This window comes from Echeneis naucrates, chromosome 24 (genome assembly GCF_900963305.1).
Source record: "Echeneis naucrates chromosome 24, fEcheNa1.1, whole genome shotgun sequence".
In the NCBI taxonomy this organism is placed as follows: Eukaryota; Metazoa; Chordata; class Actinopteri; order Carangiformes; family Echeneidae; genus Echeneis; species Echeneis naucrates.
The window spans coordinates 6,939,842-6,954,709 of NC_042534.1; the positions used below are offsets into that span (position 1 = coordinate 6,939,842).

At 40.3% G+C, this 14,868-nt stretch overlaps 2 protein-coding genes across 2 annotated transcripts in view; one reads left to right on the plus strand and one right to left on the minus strand.

Moving 5' to 3' along the window:
• Positions 1-14,868, minus strand: part of LOC115038125 (macoilin) — a 28,619-nt gene that overhangs the window by 9,473 nt on the left and 4,278 nt on the right. The window lies entirely within an intron of this gene.
• LOC115038127 (serotriflin-like) lies at positions 166-2,954 on the plus strand. The gene is made up of 7 exons (XM_029496976.1): positions 166-256; positions 506-606; positions 853-943; positions 1,348-1,490; positions 1,592-1,686; positions 2,084-2,166; positions 2,820-2,954. The coding sequence occupies exons 1-7, from the start codon at positions 166-168 to the stop codon at positions 2,945-2,947; spliced, it is 732 nt and encodes a 243-aa protein (XP_029352836.1). The 3' UTR covers positions 2,948-2,954.

A 14,868-nucleotide genomic window follows, 5' to 3' on the forward strand; every position in this document is an offset into this window, starting at 1 on the left:
CAGATTGTAAACACAGACCTGCGGCTTTGAAGGATTTCTCACAGCTGCCACCTGGACAAAATGTTATCTTTGCTTGGTCCGCGTTTGAAAATCCACTTATCTGTGTGTTCGAGACTATATAAGTCACACCTGTGGCTGACAGAGGTCATTCTTATGGCTGCGACGATGCATATGATCACTCTCCTGTGTGTCTTTGGTCTCTTTGCTGCCGCTCAGGTGCCTGGCACCTTGGCAGAGGATGTAGAGACCATGGTAAGTAAAAAGACTCAACTTACACAGGCATCATAATTATGGAACAAATGGCCACTTATAAATTGGATTTACTTTTTTCAATTTGCAACAAATTAAACTCTATTTTCTCTCTCATCTCTGAAAATCATACTCAAAGGAAGGTGAGTATTGTAATCGTTACTCAACACATCCATTTTATCTCAGATTAAGTACTGACAGTACTTAATTCTCTATCATTGTTGTTTTATTTTGCCTTTACCTTTTATTTATTTAGGCACCGTCCTACTCTCCTTCTCAGACCAGACTGAGATTGTCAACAAGCATAATGCCCTGAGGAGAGGTGTTCAGCCTACTGCAAGCAACATGCTGAAAATGGTAGAAGAACGGTAGAAAAAAAAAAAAAATTACATTATAAAATCTCATTATTACTAATATTTCAAAAACATAGTGCTTTGCCTGTGAAAACATTTGAGCTAATTTATTAGTGCTTGATTTGATATGAAACAAGTTTCCTCACAGCAGTGGAGGAGCAGGCAAAGAGAGCTCTTAGATTATGTGAGATCATTTGGTGCATATATTGTGGTGGTCAATGTGTGTGGATTTCTCCTTTGCTCCCCACAGAGCTGGAACAAGGAGGCTGCAGCCAACGCTCAGAGATGGGCCAAAACCTGCTCCATGAAGCACAGCCCTGAAAGCTCCAGAAAAATCAGCAGTTAGTTCACAATCACACCTTTTTTTTTTTTTTTTTTTTAAATCTGCGTACCTTACCAAAGTCCCCCTCGCTGTCATTTAGCATCCACAGACAGCCTAATGGTGTGTTATTTATCACTATTTTGTGCCAGAAAAGGAATCGTTATTCTATTGATAAGGTTATTCTGAAGTGGAGCGGGGCAACAAAAGAGTGAGCAGTAAATGATAATACAGATCAAACCTCACACTTCATTTATTGTCACTCGTTTTTGTAACATAGCACTTTGAGATTGTTTTCGATGTAATGCAATATAAATAAAATATATTAGGTCTTTTTTAAAAAGAACTAAATACATTGAAGTTAAAAGAGTGATAGATTGAAGAGAGAGTTTTTCATATAAATCTATATATAATTTTTGACTGTAGCTAGTGGTTGTGGAGAGAACTTGTACATGGCCAGCTACAAGAACACATGGGCCAACGCTATCCAGTCCTGGTACGACGAGGTGAAGGACTGGCGCTATGGAATGGGATCTATCAACGGAGGAGTCGTCGGACATTTCACGCAGGTGCCATAATACTCAGTGTGCTATCAAGCATCCCAGTTAATGCTGATTAATTCACACACATGTTCACCATCATCTGCTTCAAAAACACACTGTTTTTCCAGCTCGTTTGGTACAGGTCCAACCAGATTGGCTGTGCCCTGGCCCACTGTCCCAACTCTAAATACAAGTACTTCTACGTCTGTCACTACTGCCCACCGTAAGCGGAATATATTTCACAACATGCCTAGATGTGTTTCATTATTTCACTTTGACTCTTCATGATTATTTAGATAAATACTAGGGACTTGATACATGAAGTGCTGTTTAGAGTGTTTAACAGAATAGATTTTTCTTTTTCTGACCAAGGAATCGGAACATACTCAAAATGTATTCTAATAGAAGTATTGTTGAAGGGGCCGTTGGACTAATAAAGACTAAAAGTGGATGAAACAATGGAGATTCAAATTCAATAAAAAGAATGCGCAGTTTGCATCAAGCTCCTTCTTGTATTTCCTGAAGGATCACTAAATAGTCCTTCAAGGTGCTCCTGCCTTCTCACATCCCATCTATGCTGCTGTCATCTTTAACATTTGGTGGTTTGGCCTACATTGCAGTGGAAACTACCAGTATGCTCGCCCCTACAAGTCAGGACCCTCCTGCGCTGACTGCCCCAACGCTTGTGACAACAAACTGTGCAGTAAGTGCAAAACACCGAGCTGAAACACATATGCTGTATATCATGTACTGTTCCGAATGACAACAGTAGATTGGATTAAAAAATATATTATTCATGCACCTCAGAGGTTGATAAGTAGAATAATTATGAAAGCAAATTAAGTGAAATGGCTAAAAAATAAGCTGTAAAATTGTTTTGTTTTTTTGATATTTTGCTGAGCTTGTGCAGTCTCTTAGTATTGGCCACTTTATGCTTTCCCCCTTGAGAAAAATGATTAGTTGGCTGTGCTCAGTAAGATTAACTTCTGCCAATGAGATATTTTCTGGCTCCAAAACATCTATGAGTCACTCTGGAACTTCTAAAATCCAAACTGAATAACAATCTCTCTCAATTTTTGGCATTTTTATTTCGATTCTGTACAAGTGTCAAACAGAGGGGGTGTGTAGGGAGGGTCGTCTGACTTTTTTTGGCAGCGCAGAGGAGGGTCTTCAAAAGATTTAATGATTGTCCACGTTTTATTTTAGCTATCCCTTTGTGAGATTTACTGGACAGAAAACACAAATGATTGACGAAAAACGCACCTTTTGTAGTGAAGTTGACACATCAAACCCTAAACTCCACATAATTTCCATTTAAGCATCCACCCATCTCATCTTTTGTCACCTCTCTCCCAGCCAACCCTTGTCCCTACGCTGACCAGTACAGCAACTGTCCTGATCTGAAGCAGCAGTGGGGCTGCAGCAACAAGGACGTGGCCTCCTGGTGTCCCGCCTCCTGCAAGTGCACCAGCCAGATTATTTAAATGGCCCCATCTGACTCCGACTCAGTCAACTTCAATAAAACAAATACTCATCTTTCACACCTGTTTGTGTTGTCTCTCCTCAACTTGGTCACCAAAAACCACAAACTGAAGAATTTGTATTAGTAAGGAAATTAAGTGCTTCCCTGTGATTTAATACTTGGAGCGCGTTGAGGTGGTCAATAAACAGCAGAGATGAAGTAGGAAGTTTACTTTGGCTCACCAAATCTCTGGACAAACGACCTGCAGGAGCCCTTTGACTGTATAAGAGGTGTCAACTCACAAAGGAGGCGGAAGAACAGTGAACAGGGTGGATTTTTTTCAGAGGCAGAGAGGAAATGTCAATTCCATAAAGATTTCCCAACTTTGAGACCACACCTGCTGACAGTGGCTAATAATCCAGACAACCACGAATAAATATCAAATCCTTTTCATCGTGGAATATTTGAGCATCTTGAATCCCAACTTAACATTTGAATGAGACCACAAGGACATGCTAATGTTCCATCATGATACACTAACAAAACCTTCAAGGTCATTGTGGGAGCAGCAAAGGATGTGACCTAATCTGAGCTGCCAGAATTCCACAGGAAGCTGGAAAGGTAACTTCCCGTTAGATAAGATTTTGAAATATGGTCCTTTTTATTTTGAAGGAAGACTTGAGCTACTGAATCAAAACCTAAACTGATGGTGGTCGCTCTAAGTATATCGAGTACTGCATTTTCTACATTATAGTTCTACATTGTGCTTTTTGTGTAATTTATTTGCCTTTTGGATAGCAACTACTTAATTCACGTTTTTTCCAAATGATACATTACTGGGTGACAACAATCTTTTGCTTACCAGATGTTTCTTATTGGCTTGTTGTTTTTTTTTCCCCATGAGTTTTTTGAGGATTCTTCTAAGAAACATTTTACATTTCTAGGGCGTCTGTCAGAGCAGCAGAGCTTTATTCAATATTGTTTGAATAAAGCTGCTGATGTGTCAAATTATTTAAAAAAAAGATGGTTTTAAAGAAAAGATTTGATGATCTTACTGTGCAACAAAATGTTTTTAGAATTCAATTGACAGATATAACCTTTAACAGTTGATGTTTTTCCTCACGAGTGCATCATTGATAATAGTCCTACTGTTAAAAGTTGTCAAAAATGTTACAAAACTTCAGCTTTTCTTACGTTAAGCACACTTTGCTGATATAACTTAGTTTCATTTATGTCCTATTTTGTATGAAGGGCTTGAAAAACTAAAAGAAAAATAATGTCAAAATGACCAAAGTGAGAGTGCAAAGTCTTTAAATATGGAGCAATTTATATGAAAGTGCTTTGTTGTTTGAAATGTTTGAAGTTTCTTCTTGGAAGTGCAGTCTTCTCTCCACGACCAGCAGGAAGTCCTTCATCGTGTCAACCTGCAACTTCTCTCTCAAACGTCAAGCTTACACTTTGTCTGCTCACACCAGAGCAGAGAAGACGCTCCTTACAGACGCACATCTGAAGCTGAGAGAGCGTGCCTGTCTCCAGGGGTCCACCACACATGTTCCGGCTGCACAGCAGGTGCCTGGTTCAAATAAGGCTGTGTTTGTGTGACTTAGACTCAGGCGGTCCACATTCGAGAAGCACAGATGGAGATGCGGGCTCGGCTGGTTGGAATTCTTCCACATTGGCTTTAGTTGTGGTTTCTTTTTCCGTTACAAACCTAAATTTAGTTTCCACTCTGCACTTACAGTTGAGGCTTGTTTTCACTTTGGCTCATAAAATAATCTACACTAATTTCAACACTAGAAAGCAATAGTCCACTTATTGCCATTATGTCAGGCGTGCTGCCTTTGTGTTAGAATTTCCATGTGATAACAAACCTCTGTCACTGAATATAAACACTTGGGGTTGAATTTCTGTAATCCTGTCTACATGCCAAAAAAGTCAATGAAGGCCTCGTGTTCCTGCTAATTCACTGCAATTCCCATGAGGTCAACTAAGGAAACACACAAGAGGCATTAGAGAGCCACCTGAAGTGGTCGGAGAGGGGAGCTGGAAGGAGCGTTATTCCCCCAGCTGAAGGGAGATAAGAGGAGGAGGTTTTCCCTTGCCTGTGGCTCCAATGATAGCAGAAGTCTTCTGTCTTGGCCGAGCTCGATAAGCCCGGCTGTGCCACCCTTTGGGTCTTATCAACTTCAGCAGCCAGCCTCAACAGTTAGTCCCAGGGCCAGAAAATGTTTATGACTTCGGCGTCAGTTTGTCTTTTCAGTCTGTCTGCGAATGTAGCGTCATATGGTTTACAAAAACAAAACAAAACAAAAAAACGCAGATGAGCATGTCCTGCACTCTTCAGGTAAAGTTACCTGATGAATTCTGTGGATCGGCTCAGGTTGTGTGGGAACCTCATCCAAACTCTCCGGCTGGAGTTAAAATAATACGGGATGAGTTAATCCAGTTTAGTACAGCTCCACCAGACACCAACCTCTCTGCTATGCTTAGTGACAAACAATCAAGCGCAATTTACCTTGTTATTTCATTTCATGAAACTATTAGAAGGGAAAAAGGCTATGGAGATTAAAAAAAAAAAAAATTCATAGCAAAAAAAAAAAAAAAAACAAAAAAAAAACTTGGGGATCAGTTACATCAGTCGGTCCAGACTAAAGACACTTCATTTAGTCTGAGCTGTTATCTCACCACATCACAGTCCCTTTGGATTAGAAACAGGATGCTAAAAAAAAGAAAAAAAAAAAAAAAAAAAAAAAAAAATCAGTCCATTAACCCACCAGAGCAACACCACCGACCTTCAGGCCCAGCGGAGCAAGCTAATTTACTTACTTTAAATGCAGATGAAATGCTACACAAATTGTACATAATGCAGAATCTATACGTCTGTAAAGGTTACATGTATTAGCCCTCCAGGATCTACACGTGGTACCACATCCAGTCCTGCGTTAGTGCTACAGGCCTCAAACAGCTCCACATTGTGTTAGTGTCACCTGTGTGAAGTGAGGTCCTGCCCAGAAGCATTGTAGTCGTGCAGCTTCCTTCCTTTCATTCACTGCTTTCAGATGCAGTACAACAAAACTCGCTAACAGGCTCGCCTCTTAAGCTTTCATCACACTCATGAGGTGACATCTGAGCCAAAGGTGGCTGAAAATAGATCCCCTCTTTCATTGGCAGATCAATTTCATCGATAGAGGCCTGAAGGAAGGAGGACTGCACTTTATTTCTAATCTGCAGGTGGTAGCTGGTTCTATAGTAACCGCATACTTCCCTAAATTGTCCTGGGACGTTCTTAAGCTGCGGATTTGGTACTCAGCATGGGGCCTCCTGAAGCGCCTGTTTGCTTGATTGTGTTTGAAGTTTTACGAGCGAGTGCGATGGCCTGCGAGTTCAACCAGTGGCCAGAGATTGAGCTCCCCCATCATGCCCTGCTAAACAAAACTGGCCTGCTTTACATCAGCCATTAGCAAACGGGTGTTGTTCTTTCTCCAAGGAACGGCCTGTTTGATAGCTCTTCTCACTCAATAGTCTTTCAGCAAATGTACATTAGACAAACATTTAGAGAGGGGTCCCTGGTCTGCAGTTGCGGAAATGGCTAAAATGGGTGTATTTTAAAAACAATGTATGTGTCACTTTGATTCAGATGCAACCACAACTGTAAAAAATAAAAAGTCAAATCAAGAGTAATTTAGCTTATTATATTATTTCAGTTCATTAAATGTAACAAAATGCTTAGATAAATATTTATATACATAGTTTTTAATCTTTTGTGTATCCACAGTCCTGTTTGTTCGTTATCTACTTCATGATTAACTTACATTTCATTTCTTCCTGCTGTTATCATTGCATTATTGTTTCTACAGAAAGCTTAATTCGAATAACGATGTCCGTACAAGTTGAACTTTGTAAAGATCAAGTGCAAGTGTTGCCATAGCAACCATCCATCATCTCTTTCTCTTCTCTGTTGTCTATTCCAGCTGACACTGAGTTGGACAGGTCATCAGTCTATCACAGGGCTGACGTTGGCATGAACACTATGGGGAATGTAGAGAAAACCAGTGAGCCGAAACCTCCACTGAAGTCTGACCTGAGCCGTGTAGCTGCTCTGAGTGCTGCCATTGGCTGAATATTCAGAGGACTCTGTCATTTTGTCCTGGTACACAATGTTCTGATTACTGTACATGTTGACCCAAACACATTGAGTCTGTATTGTGATCTCAGTACCATTGACAGTGTTAGTGTAGCCTCTATGTTTTCATCAGGTAACCTGGTTACTACTTAAAAATATATAAACATTTCTATCCAATTAGTGTTTCACAATAGGCCAACTCCCACAGCTTGCCTTCAAGAGTCTGGCACGGCGCAAAGTGGCACCCGGGGGAATTTTAAAAATGTCCAGAAAATGATGGTGTGGGAAAAATTCACAAAGTGTATGTGTATCTTGGTTTATTGTGACACATGTAAGGCCTTCCCCTCCTATTGCATGAGAGCAGAGCATTCTTTTCTCCAGTGTGCTGTTCTCAGTGCAGGTTTCTTCCCACTCTCTGCCTTTATAATAAATAAACCCCACGGGTCTTTCCATCTGCTTATCGCTGCTGCTGCAATAATCTGACACAGACGTTTGCTCGGCCCGGCGGACGCACAGAAGAGCAGGCGAGCATTCCTCTTTCTCATCCTGGTAAATCTGTTAGCCATTAGCTGGTGTCAGATACACGCACGGACTAAATCCATACACTTCACTCAGGAATGGTTTGGTCACGCATGGGTCAGTCACCCAGGGCTCATTTCAGCGCCAGCTGATACACTCCTTGAACAGAAGTTATGTGACATGACAGATGATAGTTTGAGAGATCAGATTTTCCAGGAAAGAAGTTCAGGAACGGGTTACACCAGCTAGTTGTAAATCTTCCTTGAAATTTGCACGTAAGGTTTTGAGTAACCACCAGTTCGCTTTAAACTACAGCTTTAGAACAACCATTTAAACAAAGGTGTAGACCAATATAAGCAATTTACAAGGTCAAACGTTAAATAATGTTTATGAAGACTCTTTTGTAAATGAAGGTATCTATATATGCAGTCACATGCACAGTAAAAAGTGACTTGGAAATATCTAAATAAATCAAAGACTGCTTGTTCATTTAGTTCAGGTTATTACATTGATGTTTTGTAATTGGGGGAATATTTTGTTGTTTGGTTTTTTTTGTAAAAGTGGAAATCAAAGTTTTGTCACTTTAATTAATTGTTGGACTGATAATGTTTTTTCAGTCACTTCACTTAACTAATAACCAGTGAAGATAGTACGTTTAGACATTCAGTAACAACTCGACTCCACATAGTAAACGTTCTCTCTGGTGCAAAATCTGAATAAATCTCCACTAAACTCATGAACTACGTTAATTACGTTTGAACCCAGGAACAGTTTATACTTTTGTGCATTCATTCTTGCGCCACAATTTCAATTTTAGGTGCTATGTCTAAATTCTACATCAGATATATTACATCATATGATGTTGTGTAACCACCTTGGAGCCACAATAGGATCCATCCATTATCTGTACAGCATGCATATGGCAGGTTCATGGGGGCTCCAACAGCAATAAAAATTACATCGATTTTTTGGATTAAATATTATTCACAAGAGTCTCTATCAGTTTCAAAAGACAAAGAGGAATTTATTACTAGTTGAGGGAGAACATGTATATTTTGACTGTAAAGGGACAAACTTTCATTGGGGAATCTGACAACGAGTGACCTGGTAGGAGATTAATAGCAGGTAATGTTGTCCATATTTACATAACAGCAACATATGCTCACCACTCAAAGTTTAAATGTCACAACAGGGAGCAGTAGATAGGTTGTTATTGGCAAGATAATAATCTAATTTATGGTTCTGTTCAGCTGCTGCAGTTTTCATTGTCCAGGAATTCATGCATTTGAAAAGGTCAGGCAAATCATAACCTGACCAGAAAAAAACCCATACACACATTACTCTGCTTTGTCACTGAGAAAATCCTCTATGAAACTACACTCAGCAGAAGGTAATAACATTACGGTTAAAAGGCAACACCTCAACTTCCACACCTTTACTCCCTCCCTTAAACACATGAAGGTCACACCACAAAGCATTACGAACGTGATAGTAGATGTATTAAAGAGGTGTGAAATCGTCCCGTATGGACATTCACAAACAGAAACCATTATTTGTTTTTAATAAATGTAAAAAAAAGTTTAAGATTAGTGTACACTAAGTTCAATTAGCACTTCCAAGAGGATATCCAATATATAAAAACATCCTTTTAAATCTGCTGAGCACAGTCTAACACGCCATGACAGCCAAAGAATAATAAATCTGGATGCTATACTTATTCATATCATACTGAAACTGTATGGTTGCTGTGCTGAGCTTAAGCCAGCACCACACGCAGGAATGCTGATAACAACGCACACCTTCTGAGAAAATTGTAAATATTATCACATCAAGTTGTTTTTAAAGGCCAACCACAGTTTGCTACACTTGAAATTAACCATGTCTTTCCACGTTTATTGTGTTGCTCTCAGAAGTTTGTCTTGAGGTGTAAAACTGAATAAAAGCTCAAAGACAGGAGAACAAACACACGGTCTTCCATAAAAGCTCTCTATACGTCTGCATCTGCTGCTCTTTTGTAACCAACCGCCTTCTATAATAACTAACATGTGGGAAAACATTTAAACATCTCAAATAGCATATAAGGTAATTGCTTTTAATTAACATTTCACTGCACTGCTGAAACTTAAAACAGTATTTGTTTCTGCTGGATACCCACCACTTCTGTTTCAAATGTTTCGAATACTCTAATTTTAACAAGGCTCATTAATCATATATACACTACCAGCTTCCTGGTTGTGTAGTTTGTACTGATGTTTGCGTGACAAGTCAATTCCTCTTTTTTCCTTCCGTCTATACTTCGACAACATCCCACAAACCACCCATCTTTCTACATCCTGTGTGGTGAAAGCCCACTCCTCTTGTCGTTTCAGCCAGGATGTTTTCTTAGTTGCTATTTCTTCCATCCCCCACCCCCCCTGTTCGTTTTCCTATTTCTATGGGAAGTCATGGGTTGTGGCTCAATCATTTTAGTTTTTATTAAGATGCGGTGATAACGTTTCAGGTTGATTGCTGCATGAGGAAAGGGTGTGGTGAAGACCCTCAATTAGACATCATTTAAAGAAGTTGGCAGTAGATAAAGCACATACGACATCACTACAGCGAGACAGTGTGTGTACAAAAAGTAGCATGACATCAGTATGTACTGCAGAGGAAGCTGTAGGGCATTTATCCAACAATAACGTGATAGCAGGTTGGGTGGATTTAACTGTATAAGGATAAGGACTATGAGAAATTAAAAGCAAAAGAGGAAGAACAGAGGCGGGATTATGTGTCATTGGATGCATCTCTGCGCGTTCTACATGCAGTAGAAGCATTGTATGCTCCCTGCATACAATGAGTCCAACATTTTTAAATCCAGAGAGAAAAATGCATCTTAGCAGTGATATGAGGTAAAGTCTGGCTCTCGACTCATAAACACTGTTTGAATGCATTTCTTTTCACTTTCCCTACCAGAAAAAAAAATTTCAGGATTAAAAGTAAAGACAGTGTTATCATACATGTCATACTTATGGTGGCCTGGGACTGGAACTCATTTGTATCATCTTTGTAATTGAGGAAACTAGAAAGCGGAGCTAAGATTTATCTCTGCGAGTGAGTAAATACAAAAGTCCCATGACACTTCAAAGCAACTAAACTACTCCACCCGCCCTGCTGCCTCTGTGCAGCTGGTGTGTTACACATACTCCGTCAAACAGACCGTACACTGCAGCTGTGAACAGCAAGCATGGACTGAAACGTATACATGGATGTAATCAAAGACCGCGTCAGTTCTACAGGTGCAAGGCAAGCTGCATACCCTGCTGCTAAAACGTGAACTCATCGAACAGTCAGCCTTCAAGGACTTGAACTTGTGACTGTCCAGTAGGGGGAAAAAAAAAAAAAAAAGCTGCTTTAAAAAAGGCATGAACAGCTTCAGAGGGTCAATTCCTGTGTATCTCCCCCGCTGGGAAAAAATGCATACCAGCAATTTGTCAGTGTCACATTTTGGACATGTGTATTTGGTCCCACAGTGTTCGTATTGTATGCACGATCTTCTGTCTGCACTCTGATTTAACTGATGTCTGTTGCACATCCAGCAGGAGCGGGACCGGCACAGCGCTAAATCCTCCACACACCTGTTAAACATTTGCTCTCAGTTGTCTTCCAACAGCGCTGCCCATCAGCATCTGCAGTTGTGTGCGAAGCAGAGGAAATGTTTCACTGCCTTTTATCAAGACATTATCTATTTTTTCAGCTTGTCACCATAGTTTGGTTCCATCACACCTGAAACTCAAATAGTACTGGGTCGTCTTAGCCTGAGCACATACAGAGGTGGAGGCGCTATGTAGGGATATAATCACGTGTAACTGAAAAGGCAGAACTGGTCGCCACAATAAAAACACGATCAGACCTCGTGATTGTTCTTGATTGCTAGCAGCTAACATGGTGATTACGCGCCAGCGTAGGTTTCCCTCTGAGTGGGCTTATCAGGGTGTGCTATTGTTCCCCACAGAGCGCAGCTCAAGGAAACAAGGGAGGGTACGTGCAGGGGTGTGTCGTGACAGTGTAGCCAAGGGATGGAAAGGGGGAGGGTCTATACACCATCATCCCCTGGATTCTGCATCAGGATTGTTGGAAATTAGACATATAGGCCATGGACCTCAGTGAGAAGATTGCTCACATCCAGTATGGATGGAGATGTTTGCTACTGGTGTTCATAGAAGGATTCATTGATTTAACTCATGTTGGGTTTATTGGTTGCTAACTGTGCCAGTAATTGAGAAAAAAAAAAAGAAAACATCTATCAAATAGCTCCTGGTTTTATTTCTTAAGGTAGCAGTATTTGTCTCACAGACAAACAGTTATATGGCCCATAGTCGGACCAGTTCTATGGCTCGGATCAGCATTAAAAACGCCTGGTTGAAGTGCATGAGAACAAAAGACCACCAAGTACATTAGAAAATAATAAAGTATTAAATGGCAATTGATGTAAAAAGCTCTTCGTAAACAAGTAAACAGTTTATTTCTGTGTCAGAGTTTGTTTTAAGGAGAATTATCAGAATAATATGGTACATTTTCTGCTGCAGAATTCACTGTACCCTTCAGTGTGAATCATCTGAAATAAGAAAAGATCTTGGTTGTTTTTTTGGTTTTTTTTCCCCCGACTTTCTCCTTGATACCGTCAACAAAAGTCATTCGCTGTGAGCAACTACTTGTTTAACCTACTTTAACACTGACCTCTGCTCCTGCTGTCACATTGCGCCAAGCTAAAAAGGGGTGCAGTCTCTCACAGAGATAATGAACAGAAAAACATGAGTTGGATTCAAAGCAAACAGCTTAAGGTTTTCACAGAAGCTGGGCAGCACACACATGAAACACATGTTGGCTCAAGGAAGACAAGAATTCTGCAGCTGAAGATATGAAATGCGCATTGTGCATAACTTGAGCCATACCCATTTGTTTCCTATTTCAAATCTTTGCATCTTTTCTTTACTCTGTGCTACTGGAATGAATCCAACAACCTCCAGCTTTTGGTATTCTGCAGGCCTGCGTCGTCGCTCTGAACTGCCTCCATTTATTTATTAGGCCTTGTAAATTTAGCTTTAATACTGAAGACATTGCACATGTAACGCTATATGGGGCTCCTTCGCTTCTATTTGGAGTGCATGCATGCAGTGTTTCTATACCCAACCTCATCCAGCAAAACACTGATTGCTTTACAGTTCTGAATAATGAGGAGACAAGTCCTGGAGTTTATCCGTCACACCAACTGGTCTCTGTTTCCAATCAGCCATCTACATATCTCTATATGGAGGCATCTTCCAAACTGAGGAATGCAGTGTTGATCCCCTCAGTATTCATATGAGGCCTGTACACGGGAGTGCAGATGTCGGTTTTATGCAGTGTGAAAGGAGTTGTTGTGAAGACATCAAAGGCAACAAAAGTATTAGCCTGAAGGTGATGCCCCACCCCACAACACAAATGACTCAAAGAAACAAGTGAATACACTCAGTAATGTACTTTGATAGAGCTGAATGAATGAAATCTTGCCAGTAGTACACACACACACACACACACACATAAAAAATAAGATTTGGAGCGGTTTCAACTTGTAGCAATTGTTAAAGAAACACATGCAGGAAAATATGCGAGCCAGTGAGACTCAAAGCTTAACTTTGACATTTACATATAACAAACTAAGGCCAGGGTTGGAATGTCCTGACATAAAATAAAACCAACTATAGCAGCAATCAATCATTCCTCTCTGTCACTCTTTGATCCTCTACATTCATCTGGTTTGATTCATGACTGTGGCAGATAGACCAAGTGGCTTGAGAACCATCTATACAATGAGCATGCTTTCAAAGTTATGTATGTTGCATAACGGCAAGTGTGGACCCAAGACAAAGGATGGAGCACATTTAGGCTGATGGCTTGTTTATTTTCCACAAATCTGTGCTTTATGGTGGAGTTCAGATAAATCACTTAATGGCTTTCCCGGAATGCAAGTTCACAGGGAGGCTAGATTAAAACTGATTTCATTTCGGGGTGGGGGGGACGGATTCAGCTTTTTGCTTTAATGTTCAAACTTCAGTCTCTGGAGGCCTAAACAAGCCAACACTTTTACTTCCACCCGTAATAATAGAGTTTATTTGATAAAAAGCCCAAATACTCCCAAAGTTCACTCCAATTCAAAACTCAAAACGTGCCATATCTGATGCTGAACTACGTGGTTAATGAAAAACTTGTGTGTTTGAGTTCCGCTTGGCAGAAACAGAACATATTTCAACAACTACCATCAAATCTTTGTTGAGCAATTTTGTGATATTGGATAAATAAAGCCAATAAACTAGCTTAGTCCATTGGGATTCTCTGGCTTTCGGTTCCGTCAAATGTTGGCACTGTCATGTAGACATCGTCTTGGTCATCGAGACAAAATGTATGTGTCAAATTTCAACCAAAGGTGAACTTATTATAAAAACCTTTATGCAGATTTAAGATGCCACCATGAATAAATCCATACTTTGCACTGACAGGAGGGACTTTTTTACTTGCTTGTGTTACTGAGAATTAGTTTAGGTTTAGTATGAAGACTTGACGCCTTAGCCCATGTTAAAAGTTGGCATATCACCTCTTATTGTTCATCTATTCACAAACAGCACACAATTGTGGTTTAACAGAGAACTATGCTGTCGAGTGAGAGATTAGCATGTTATCAGCCCTTAGGCCCTCAGCTTTTGTCTTATCGTCAATCTGGCGCTGGATCATGAATAAGCTATACTGACAACTTAAGAGCACTGGTACCTCTGGGATACCCAGCACTGAAATGTGAGCAGGAGAACTGTTATTTAACAGTCTTGACTATGTAAATATTTCTCAGGATCCCTGTCACAACTCTAACCAAATACAGCTGAGAAGAGAAACATTGATTCTCAAGGCTTCCAGTACTACTCTGGGGGCAAAAAATAAGTTTAGTTACAGGCGGTCCTGCAGTAAAAAAAAAAACAAAACAAGAAGAAGCTGATGTGAGAAAGCATCTTTAACTGTCACAAATTAATGATTATTGCAGTCAGGCCGAAAATCCTCTCATGGTGTTCAAGATGGGACTATGACAACCCTCCACTGAACTCCACTGCCAAACATTACAGCACTCATCTGCAGATTGAGTAATGAGTCACACAAGTACAGTATTAGCAGCGCTGCAGAGTTTGATATCTTTCACCATTTGGAAGTCATTTCCCCAAAAGGTCTGGGAAAGTCCTCACTGTTCGCAGCTCCAAGACAAACAGAAATGTGTTGCTGGCAGTGATTAACTACTCTGC